Below are 12775 nucleotides of genomic sequence, written 5' to 3'. Positions count from 1 at the left end.
AAACTGTATCCATCTTTGAAGAATGGTTCTCCTTTCTTCTTTCCTTACCTGAAGTTGTAGTTTTCTTTGCATGCCCAGTACTTAGCAGAGTGCCTGGCACGTAATTAGGACTTAACAGGATTAAAGTGTTTGAGCTGTATCAGGATGGATTAGGTAATTCCATCTAGTATGAGTTACAAGTTAATGATTTCACTATATTTTAAAGGTATGGATCTGTTTGAAGCAGCAAAGACTCAAGTTATTTTCTAGGCTACCTCACTATTACTATTAAGGGAAAGGCATAGCTACTTCTTGGATCGTCACTCTGTGATTCTATGGAATGGTTTTGAGTTTATAAAATGGTTAATTAACACAAGACTGGTTGAACCAAATTCATTTCTACCACTATATATGATAAAATGTAAACACATATTATCTGTGCAAAACTGTTAACAAGATACTTAATATATGTTTTGAAGTTAGATACACATTTTTATGCACTTGGAAAAGTTTTAAGTATAGCTTTTGATTGGCAGAAAATAATAGTTTTTCCCTTAGAGAAAGGGAATGGAAAGAGACCTGTCCAATCCAAGAAAGGTTAGAAATATCAAATATTTATGCAAAGCAAAACTGAGCCATAACCATAGGAATACTTTTGGGTGTCACCTCTTATATGTGTATCCAAAGAGAATAGTCAATTAAATCATTCTCAAATGATGAAGCAAATTAAAAACGTACATGACTTTCTCATATTCCCTATAATTTGCCAAAATATAGAGTTGATATTTTAGTGCTATTTTTATAAAATAGTATAGATTTATGGCAATGTATAAATTGTATTTATAGCAGCTCAATTTTAAGTTATAGTTTTGTGCTTTAAAAATGTGTGTATATGTATGATGAAAAACCTATATTGATAAACATGACAAAATATTTAAGAAATAAATCTGTATTCAATAAAAAAGCAAAGAAAGATATTTGTTGCTTTCATTTTAATTTATAGTGGCTGTATTGTGCTTTGTTCAGTATTGCCCCTAAAAGTTATGTCAATCATTATCTAGGCATTTCTCTAGTGACCAATCGGCATGTGTCCTATAGATATAGAAAAACAAAAGGGGGAAAATGTATTTGTTTCTCCTATTACATTGCAAGATGACAAGGATGGATGTGTGCTTTAAGATAATAGTGTTATCTTATTATTATAAGTAGCAGCATTGGTAGAAGACTTGGATGATAAGGCAGTTGATGGTATAAAGCTTCAAGGGTTTAATTGTTTAAAATGAGAGAACCAGACAGAGATGGAAACAGAGTCAGAGCTAGAGAATTGATATTTAAATACACAGAAACAGATATCCTAGTATGATGTGGGGAATGTACTAGGTAGGGTAAGAGTCAGGAAGCCTTTCTCAAATCTGCCACTGATTCGTTGTGTGACCATGGGCAAGTAAATTAATCTTACTCTGATTTCTTTTTGTATAATATGGATCATTATAGTCACCTTCCTTGCAGGAGTATTGTGAAAATCAAATGAGATTACCTATTAATCAGTGAATGAATGAAAAAGCATTGTCAGATATTGTGGCAGGACATAGTAAGCTTTCACATGAATGGGAAAGCACTTAGAAAAAGCACAAAGTATAGGGTGGCTAGGTAGTGCAGTGAATAGAGCACTGGCCCTGGAGTCAGGAGGACCTGAGTTCAAATCCAATCTCAGACACTTAACACTTACTAGCTGTGTGACCTTGGGCAAGTCACTTAACCCCAATTGCCCTGCCTTCCCCCCTCCAGAAAAAAAGCAAAAAGAAAAACTATAAAGTTTCTCAATTGTATTATTTTACTATGTACACGCATTCACAACAGTAATCAAAGATTCATACCCTATTCCATGTAGCATTCCCCAACCCTAAGAAATAGAATGGATCAGTTCAAAAATTCCTCTCAATTTAAGATCAAGCTCCACTAGAATGCAGATGTGGTATGGATTTTTCTTGTACTTTTTTTAACTGTACCTGTGGTACCATTGTGACAGAGAGCTCCTGGTGAGGAACTTCCTCTGCCAATGCAGATCACCACCATTTCTGAGGGTCTTCTAGGACTGCATTGAGCACTGAGAGGTTAAGTGATTTGTCCAGGGCTATAGAGCCAGGATGCATTTCAGGACTTCCACCCAGTTCTTCCTGAGCCTGGTGCCATCCACTACGCCAAGCTTCTTCTCATTAGCTAAAAAAGGAAAAATTAATGCCAAGTTAAAAAAGGTCAGTTCACCAAGAGTCCCCCCTTATTTGCCATATTTTTCCTAAACAACTGGGAAATAAGCAACAGTAAAAGAAACAGAGAAGGTGGAGGATAAACAAACACACTGACCTCCTTGATCTTAGCTTGAGGAAATGAGCCATTATCTATTACTCTTTTCTTCTCTTTTAGTTTAATATCGTTTGTGTGTTGGGCAGAGGAGATGAAAATACTGTCTAGAAAAGTGCTCCGGGCAACTACCAAAGCCGTTTGAAACAAGAACTAATAACTTCTCTAAATTAATCCTAAATTTCTCCCCCTAGGGAGGTAGAATATTGATCCGTGTTGCATTTGAAAATTCAAGACTTCCTCCCTTCTTACTTCTCAGTCATTCCCTGTAAGCATTCCTGTAGTGGGACGTAAATACACACTCACTTCTGCCTCCTCGTCATGTTTTATAGCACAATAGCATTCCGTCATAGTCATATACCACAACTTGTTTGGACATTCCCCAATTGATGGGCAAAGGTGCAGAGATGGGAAACCCCACTCGGCCAGGAGGCTGCTTCAGCACGAAGTTGGAAGGGCACGTAGTAAATGGCCTTTGAGGCGCATGGGGGGAATGGGGTTTGATGCTGCCCATGAAGATCCCTTGGGCCCAGCTGGGGGGCCACTGCCCCACCTGAGTGCAGGTGCTGCGGCAGCCTCCTCCAGCCTCTGTCTCTGACTCTCCATCACCCCATTTGGGGTTCTCTTGGCAAGGATACCGCCAAGGTTCGCCCTTTCCTTTCCAACTATTTTCTTTTAAACGGGGCGGGGGCGGGGGGGGGGACTGAGGAAAACAGTGTCGGAGGGCAGGATTTGAATTCGGGTCTTCCGGACTCTGGGGCTCTTAGTTGCCCCACCCTCTTCAGTGGAACCAAATTCACTTTTCTGGCTGCCTGGTCTTGAACCAGGGCCGCTAGGAACGCCGGGGCTTTTTCATGTAAATCACGGCCCAGCCAGGCCCTCGTCATCCTGTCCTGGGTGGCAGGTTTCCAGAACGTCACCTGGTTGGGGAAGTCTCGAGTCTCTTCTTTCGTACCCCATTCTGGGCCCCCACCCCTGCCCCCCGCTTTCTGTCAGCACAAACTTCATAAGGCCGCCTTCTATGACTTCATTAAGCAGGCCCAGCCTGCGCTGGGAAGGCCCGCTCCTGGCCGCCCGCCAGACCCCACCACACTCCACGGGGGTCCCCCCTCGAGGGATCTCCTCCCACACGTCCCCTTTCCCCAAACCCCCATTCATCCTGGGACTCCTCCCAGTCCGCTCCCGCCAAGTGACCGGAGGAGACTCCGCCCCTAGCAACCTCCATTCCGTCCCCAGCCCGCCCCTACCCGTCCCGGCCTGCGCCTGCGCCTGCGCCTGCACGTTTCAAGATGCCGAAGAAAGCTCTCGTCTTCATGCGCTATGGACCCTACCGCTCTTTGAAGCTAACCGTGGAGCACCGCACCTTCCGCCTGCAGGGCATGATAAGTGAGCACCGGCGGGGCTCGGGGGCGGGGCGGAGGCGGGGCCCAGCCCGCGGGGGCGGGGCTGCACGACCACGTGCTCCAGGAAGCTGCGCTGGGGCGGAGCGGAGGCTGGAACCAGGCAAAGGCGACGTCAAGTTTTTCTGCATCCGACACCCGCTGGATGGGGTGCCCAGGGCGATGCCCTGGGTCTCAGTTTGCCGCAGTGTCCTCAACTGTAAAATGGGAATACAGATAGCACCTCCCCGGGTTGTTGTGAGACTCACATGAGGCAATGGTTGTAAAGCTCTTAGCACAGAGCCTGGCACACAGTAGGTGTTGTATAAATGCTTGTTTCTTTCCTTCCCTCCCTTCCTCCTTATCCCTCTCTTCTTTCCTTCCTTTCTTCCCATTTTTCCGAACTTCTTCCCTCTTCCTTCTTCCCTCTCTCACTCTCTCCCTTCTTCCCTTCCTTTCATCTTCCTTCCTTCTCTCTCTTAGTTAACTTCTTCCCTTCCCTCCTTCCTTCCCTTCCTTCTCTTCTTTCCCTTCCTTCCTCTTTATCCCCTCTTCTGTTTTTCCTTCCCACTCTCTTCCTTCTTTCCTTCCTTTCTTCTTCCCATCCTTCCTAACTTCTTCCCTCTTCCTTCCTCCCTCCCTCTCTCCCTTCCTTCATCCCCCTTCCTTCTCTCTCTTAGCTTTTCCTCCCTCCCTTCCTCCTTCCCTTCCTTCCTTCCTCCCTTCTTCCCTCCCTTCCTTCCTCCCTTCCTTCCTTTTTTCCTTTCTTCCTTCCTTCTTTCCTTCCTTCCCTCCCTCCTTCCTTCCTTCCCTCCTTCCTTCCCCCCTTCTCCAAAAGACAGAATAAAAAGAAATGAGTCAAAGTTGCAAAGAGTTCATTTAATAGCTCAAGGGAAAATTTACCAACAGTTACAGCTTGAACAATGTAAATTGTTCAAGGGTAGGCTGAACCAATATAATAAAAATGACAATTCTGCCTAAACTAATTTACTTATTCAATGCCATACCAATCAAACTACCAAAAAGAACTACTAGAAAAAAAATAACAAAATTCATATGGAAGAATAAAAGGTCAAGAATATCAAGGAAATTCATTGGAAAAAAAATTCAAAGGAAGGGGGCCTAGCAGTACCAGGTCTCAAACTATCTTATAAAATGGCAACCGTCAAAACTATCTGGTACTGGCTAAGAATTAGAGTTGTGGATCAGTAGAATAGATCAGGTACACAAGACATATCAGTAAATGACCATAGTAATCTAGTGTTTGATAAACCCAAAGACCCCAACTTCTGGGATAAGAAGTCACTACTTAACAAAAACTGCTGGCAAAACTTGAAAACAATATGGCAGAAACTAGATATAGGCCAACATCTTACATTGTATACCAAGATAAGGTCAAAATGGGTACATGTTTTAGACATAAAGGGTGATACTATAAGCAAATTAGGAGACCTAAGAATACTTTACCTGTCAGATATATGGAAAAGGGAAGAATTCATGGGCAAATGAGATAGAGAGCATTACAAAATATAAAATATATATTTTGATTATATTAAATTTAAAAGTTTTTGCACAAACAAAACCAGCACAACCAAGATTAGAAGGAAAGCAGAATGGAGGGAAACAATCTTTCAGCAAGTAACTCTGATAAAGGCCTCATTTCTCAAATACATAGAGAACTGAGTCAAATTTATAAGAATACAAGCCATTCCTCAATTTGCAAATAGTCAAAGGATATGAATAGGCAGTTTTCAGACGAAGAAGTCAATGCTATCTCTAGTCATGTGAAGAAATGCTCAAAATCATTTTTGGTTAGAGAAATGCACATTAAAACAACTCTGAGGTACCACCTCATCATACCTATCAAATTGGCTAATATGACCAAAAAGAAAAACAATAAATATTGGACAGGATGTGAGAAAATTGGGACACTAATGCACTGTTGGTGGAGTTGTGAACTGGATCTAACCATTCTGGAGAGCAATTTGGAACTATGCCCAAAGGGCAATCAAACTCTGTATATCCTTTGATCCAGCAATACTACTACTAGGTCTCTGTCCCAAAGAGATCATTAAAAAGGGAAAAGAACCTACATGCACAAAAATATTTACAACTCCTCTTTTTGTGGTGGCAAAAAATTGAAAATTGAGTGGATGCCCATCAATTGAGGTATATGAATGTAGTGGAATACTATTGTACTATAAGAAATAATGAGCAGACAGATTTCAGAAAAACTTGAAAAGACTTATATGAACTGATGCAAAACCAGGAGAACATTGTACATAGTAACAACAACATTGTATAATGATCAGCTATGAATGAATTAGCTCTTCTCAGCAATTCAATGATTCAAGACAATTCCAAAGGGCTCATGATGGAAAATACTATCCACATTCAGAGAACAAACTGTTTGAGTCTAAGTGCAGATTGAAGCATACTATTTTCACTTTCTTTCTTTTTTGTATTTTTTTTTCTTTTGGTATGGTTCTTCTTTCACAAAATAACTAATATAGACATATGTTTTACATGATTATACATAAATAATCTGTATCAAATTGTTTATCGTTTTAGGAAGGGGGAAGGGAGGGAGGAAGGGAGAACAATTTGGAACTCAAAAGTTTTGTAAATACGAATGTTAAAAATTGTCTTTACATACAATTGGAAACATAAAATACTATTAAAAATGTTAAGAATTTAAAAATTGCATACCTAGAGATTCCACCAGAAGAAAAGATATTAGCTCCACAACAACTTACAGGCAGAGATTTAAAGGTAAACAAAGCAGATTTTCCACAAAGACTACATGAATACCTAGAAGAAATAAAGCAAGAGACTTTTTTTTAATGAAATAAATGCTCTGGTGGAAAGCCTAGCAAAGAAGAATAAATAACTTAGAACAGAAAGTAGGAGTCCTTACTCAATGGACTCCCTGAAAACTAGGCTAGACCAAAAAAATCAATGACTCTATGAGATAGCAAGAAACATTAGAATATGTAGGATATATGATATCATAAACAACCAACCAAGAACACAGATCACAGAGAGGTAATTTAAGAATCATCAGACTCCCTGAAAGCCATATTTTTTTAAATGGACATTTTATTTAAAGAAATCATAAATAAAAGCTGCCCAGATCTATTAGAAACAAAGGTCAAAGAGAAGATAGAGAGAATCCACCAAAACTTCCAGAAAGAAACCCTGAAAGGAAAAATCTAAAAGAATGTTTTAGCCAGTCTAGAACTTATCTAGAACTTATGTGAGCATCCAGAAAGAAGCAATTTAAGTATCACAGTCAGGATCACATAAGACCTAGCAGCTTCTACTATAAATGAGAGGAGATCTTGCAATACAATAGTCCAAAAGTCAGAAGAGATAGGCTTATATAACCAAGAACAGATTATCTAAGAAAGCTGAATATAGGGAAGGAGTGGGTGGGGTGTGGGAGGAAGGTGAATTGATTTTTAATGGATTAATTTCAAACATTAATGATGAAAAGAACGTATCTCAGTAGGAACTTTGAAATGCAAACACAAGAGTGAAGAGAGGCTTGTAAAGGTAAATTTATTTAAGCAGTTGAAGGGGGTGTATAATGATGTGCTAACATTCTCATAGAGGGAAAAGAAACGAGTGTTCTTTCAGAAATTGAACGTCTTCAAAGAGTATTGGGGGAATTAAATAAGAAAAACAGAGGACCTATGGGTGGATTGATTCTATTTTGAAGATTTGAAGAAGGGAAATAGGATGATAAAAGGAATATATTACTGTAGAAAGAAGGAGGTAAAACTTGCACAGTTTGGTGCAGAAATATATCAAACTCAAGAGGGAAACAAGAATAATGGGGGCAGATGTAGTTACAGGATTCAGGTTGAAAGAGTTAAGAAGAAAGATAACCCCAGGGAGGAAAGTGTCGAATGCAAAACAAACTCCTGATCTCGAAGTGGGATTGAAAAGAAAAGAAATAAAATTAAAAGAACTAGTCTAAAGGGGTTCCCATAAAAGCTGTACCAGTTGTGGTATATGGATGTAATAGAATATTATCATGCCATTAGCAGTAACGAGACAACTTCAGAGAATTCTAGATGGTAGTAACTCTAATCCTAGAGTAAAGTAAACAGAACCAGGAGAACAATTTTTACAAAGACCATATTGTGAAGAAAAATGACTTTGGAAGACTTAAGTACTCTGATCAATGCAGTGGCCAACCATGTAGACTTCTCCCACCACAGGCCTATTTGTATAACCTTAAATGGGCTCCCACTGTAACTCGCCGGTCCTTTTACTTCCCAGTCTCATTATCCATTGCATGCATTCCAGCCGAATTCTTTTTTCTCTATATACTGTCTTTCTTGATTTTCTCTCTATACTGTCTGTCTTGACAAGCATATTCATTCCCTCCCATGACTTCTCCCCTTGTACCACCTCTTTGCTAATGATTCTCACATCTCTCTCCTAAACTTCAGACCTACATCTTCAGCTGCATAGAGTATGTGCATACTCGCATGCCCAATCAACACCTTAAACTCAATTCAACTCAACTGATCAATACCTTAAACTCAGTTCAGTCCAAAACTGAGCTTTATCTCACCCCCTAAAACTTTTCCTCCATCCCACTTCATTATTTTTGTCTGAGATACCAACATCTACCCTGTATTCCATGTTCATAATTTTGGGGTCTTTTTTTATTCTTCCTTATCTCTGGCTTCTCATAGGCAATCAACCAGTTAACAAGTCTTGCTGCTTCTGTTTATGCAAACTTTATCATTCACATTTCCATCATCTTGTTACAGGTCCTTATTATCAAATTCCACCTATTGCAAATCCTAACGAGTCTTCCTGCCACCACTCTTTTCCTTCCCCATCCATCCTTCATATACAGATGCCAGAATAATTGAGTTGTCAGAGATGGCCTAGGACTGAGAATTAGCAGGGAGAGAATAACATAATCTCTAATAGGAGAGGGATTCTGGGTTGGATTAGAGAATAATGCTGAAATAACTGACCATTGGTTGAAGATTGAACCCTGAATCAAGTGAAGATAGAAAGTGGATGATGGACTCATCAAAAGACCAGGCATCACAATAAGCAAGCAGTGATCAAGAGAGAGAGATGGTAGGACAGGAGATTGTGATGAAATATGAAATGGATATTTAACAAGAAATATTTGCTAGTTTTCCTGCCTGAAGCTTTTCTTTGACTAGTTCATTTATCTCTATCAGTTAATCCACTAATAGTTGCCAGTAGGAACTGACCCTTGAAAACAAAATCCACTCTCATTCAACTGACAAACAATGCAAATCACTCTTGTTTCCCTTGGTGCACAGCAGCAATGTCCCTTAATGACAGCAGTGGTTACATCTCCCACACATAGAGGAAGAAGAGAAATCTCCCTATGTCTACCTCCTAACAATGACATGTAAATCACTGGCAGAGAGTGTGAAATAACTTTTGCAAGGTGTTCCAAATAATTTTTCTATTTTTGTTCAGTTAACACAAATCCTACTTAAAGAATGAGGTGTCAGGCCTCAAAGAGGCCTTCCTTCTGTGGGGAGCTTAACAGCTTTAGGTTGATTTATCCAGAAGTTTAGCCAAAGCTTTTACAAGTATTCCATTTCAGAGGAGAAATTTATCTGGCCTTTCTTTTCATACCCAACCTGTAGCATCTATTGAGAACTTGAAAGATTGGTCCTTAGTGGATAGTCATGACATTTAAAGAACAGTGGTACTCTCATTAATGCTTAATAACTTGTTCCCTCAAGTTCCTATTTCTTTGCCAAAGAATAGCCTTCCAACCCTATACTCATTCCTAAGCAGATATAAAGATGGTAGACCTTTATTGTTGTTCAGCCATGTCTGACTCTTCATGACTCCATTTTGGGGTTTTCTTGGCAAAGATTCTGGAGTGCTTTGCCTTTCCTTCTCCAGCTGATTTTACAGATGAGGAAACTGAGGCAAACAGGGTTAAGTGACTTGCCAGGGTCACACAGCTGATAAGTTTCTGAGTCCACATTTGAACTCAGGAAGATGAACCTTCCTGACTCCATGCCTGGCACGCTGTCTACTGCCCCACCTAGTGGTCCATAACCTTATCAAGGTTAAAAATGTGTTTTCTTCCATGATAATGGTTTTTCGTTTTGTTTTGTTTCAGTAGTTGATCAACTTATTATTGAATGTCTGTCCACTAGCAACAGATTTATAGGATCAGAGATTTTGCACCCTTTTCCCCCCTTGAAGATACCTCATGTAAATATTGTATCTACCTAGTTGTGTACATGTTGTTTCCCTAGCAGAATGTAAATGCCCTGTGCATAAGGATCATTACCTCTTCTATCTTTGTATCCCCAGTGCTCATTATAGTGTCTTCCACACAATGTAGTTAATTAATGTTGGATGAACTGAATTACAGCAGACAGGGAACTTGAGGATTAGGTAGTCTGGAGGTTCTTAACATAGAGTCTGTGGACAGATTTCAGGGAGGATTGGTGAATTTGGACGTGGAAAAGATAACATTTTTATTTCAATATAATTGTTGTAATCCTATGTATTTTATTTTCAGCATTTTAAAACATTATTCTGAAATGGGGTCCATGGGTTTCACCAGGCTGCTGAAGGGGACCCTGATACACAAAAGGTTAAGATGCCCTGATCTGGTCCAACCCTTTTATTTTAAAGATGGGAGAACTGAGTCCCAGAGAAATTCAGTTTCTCTACCTTATCTATCACATGCCCTTTTCATTACACTATAGTTGCCTTTCAGCATCTCCCCCTCCACACACACACACACACATACACACAGATCCCCAAATACTTGGAAATTGTATGTCTTACTGTCACAAAAAAGATTATTTGGAATTGTTCAGAGTTTTCGTCATATGTTGAGATTTTCTGATATATGATTTTATAAAAAGTGGGGTAGGGAATAGAGAAGATACTTATAAACAGTTTTCCATACTGCGCTCTAATTTAGTTTTTAAAAATTCTAAACCCTTCAGGCTTGGTTTTGATTATTTTCAGGTTAAATCATGTTTGCCATATACAGAATGCTCTCTTGCTTTAACATGAAAAGCCTATAATGATGCTGATGTGATCATTATCCCTCCACGGCCCCAACAGGATAATCGGAGGGTGGTCTACTCTATATTTTAATTCCTTCAGACCCTCATTACTGCACATCAAATGGGAGTACATTTCCAATGGAATGATTCCAGTCACTATAGGCAGCCCCAAGGGGTCATGGAGACAAAAGTGTAGACCACCCACTTGCTACTTCCAGATATAATTGTACCTCTCCTCATCCTGTGCTGTTGGCACTGTTGGAACTCAGGGTGTGTAAGCCCACAGTAACCTGTGCCTACAAAACCACGGTAACCATAGCAGGCCTTGTTGTGTTTAGGGCAGTTTAAAAAATAGAAACTACTTTAACTCAACAAACATTTACTGGGCTGTATGCTTTAAATACAAAGACAGATCTGCCAGAGAAAGTAGCTTATAGTGTAGTGGGGGGGGGGCGGGCAAAAGGGAGAAAAGCAGCATATGGAAAAATAACTGATGCCAGGGCAGAGTGATAAGCACAAAAGAAAGTTCCAGTCAATGTGCTGTGAACAGTTTGAGTAATGATAAGGTAATGAACATCTGGTGAGAGTCAAGAAAGGCTTCATGGAGGAGGTGGCATCTGAATTGAAACTTAAAGAATAGGAGGGACTTCCACAGCTGGAGATGGGGTGGTGGACACAACACTCCTTCTAGCATGTTAATTGATATGAACAAAGCCATGGAGATTAGGGAAAGGAGCAAGACAAGAATGGAAGACATAGAATAATCCAAGTTTAAAAAAAAAAAGCAACCTGGGGCAGCTAGGTGGTGCAGTGAATAGAGTACTGGCCCTGGAGTCATGAGGACCTGAGTTCAAATCCGACCTCAGACCCTTACACTTACTAGCTGTGTGACCTTGTGCAAGTCACTTAACCTCAATTGCCCTACCTTCACCCCTCCAAAAAGAAAAAAAAAGAATAATCCAAGTTTGATGAAATGTAGAATTTTTTATAATAACTAGCATCTGTAATATATATCTTTCAGGTTCATAAAGCACTTTACAAATAACTCATTTTGTCTTCACAACAACCCTGAGAGGTGCTTTTAACTATCTCTGTCTTACTTATAAGAAAACTGAGGCAAACAGGGACTTACCCAGGGTCACACAACTAGTAAATGCCTGGGGCTGGATTTGAAGTCAGGTCTTCCTGACTCCAGGTCCATTGCTGTATCCATAGCTGAAAAGGGCAGGTAAACATCAAGTTACAGTTGTTCTTGAATGCCAAGATCATAAAGATAGGAATTACAGAATAGTAAGGAGAGCTGCCAAATGTTTTCGGAGAGAACGGTGTGATTAAAGTAGTGCATTTGGAAGATTATTTGAACCGTGGCGTGAAGAGTGGTTTTGAGAGAAGAAAGACTAGAGCCAGAAAAAACAAATACGTCACTGTTTTAGGAGAAAAGACATAAAGATCTGAACGAGGATAGTTTTTATAGAAACAGAGGTGACAAACATGAGAGGTAACCCTAATGTGGACACATAACAGTATTTGGCAATACGAATACTAATACTGTCCCAGCAGCGGTAGTAGCAGCAACAGAAAAAGCAGTAGTAACAGTAGTATTGGCAGCGGCATCAATAACAGTAATATCAGCAACAGGAGCAGCAACAGAAAAAGCAGAAGTAGTAACAGCAACAGCAGCAGTAGTAGTAGCAGAAGTATTAGCAGCAGCAGCAGTAGTAGTAGTAGCAGCAGCATCAGCAGTAGTAGTAGTAGCAGAAGTATTAGCAGAAGCAGCAGTAGTAGTAGTAGCAGAAGTATTAGCAGCAGTAGCAGTAGTAGTAATAGCAGCAGCAGCAGCAGTAGTAGTAGTAGCAGAAGTATTAGCAGCAGCAGTAGTAGTAGTAGTAGCAGAAGCAACAGCAGCAGTAGTAGTAGTAACAGCAACAGCAGCAGTAGTAGTAGCAGAAGTATTAGCAGCAGCAGCAGTAGTAGTAGCAGCAGCAGCAGCAGTAGTAGTAGTAG

General features: G+C 40.1%; 1 protein-coding gene and 1 long non-coding RNA gene across 2 annotated transcripts in view; one reads left to right on the top strand and one right to left on the bottom strand.

Moving 5' to 3' along the window:
• Window positions 1–1793: 1793 nt before the first annotated feature.
• LOC138145442 (uncharacterized) lies at window positions 1794–3727 on the bottom strand. Its single transcript, XR_011164231.1, has 2 exons — window positions 3588–3727; window positions 1794–2199 (listed from the first exon to the last, which is right to left on the bottom strand). It is a non-coding gene; the product is annotated as an uncharacterized lncRNA (long non-coding RNA).
• CUNH10orf53 (chromosome unknown C10orf53 homolog) overlaps window positions 3630–12775 on the top strand; it is a 19834-nt gene continuing 10688 nt past the window's right edge. Inside the window, exon 1 of the mRNA XM_069067058.1 lies at window positions 3630–3726. Coding sequence (XP_068923159.1) covers window positions 3630–3726 — 97 coding nt within the window. The remainder of the gene's footprint in view (window positions 3727–12775) is intronic.

This window comes from Petaurus breviceps, unplaced genomic scaffold, assembly GCF_028583685.1.
Source record: "Petaurus breviceps papuanus isolate PSGF00001 unplaced genomic scaffold, PetGlider_PUasm1.0 90740, whole genome shotgun sequence".
NCBI lineage: Eukaryota > Metazoa > Chordata > Mammalia > Diprotodontia > Petauridae > Petaurus > Petaurus breviceps.
This window is presented reverse-complemented; position numbering and strand designations above follow the sequence as displayed.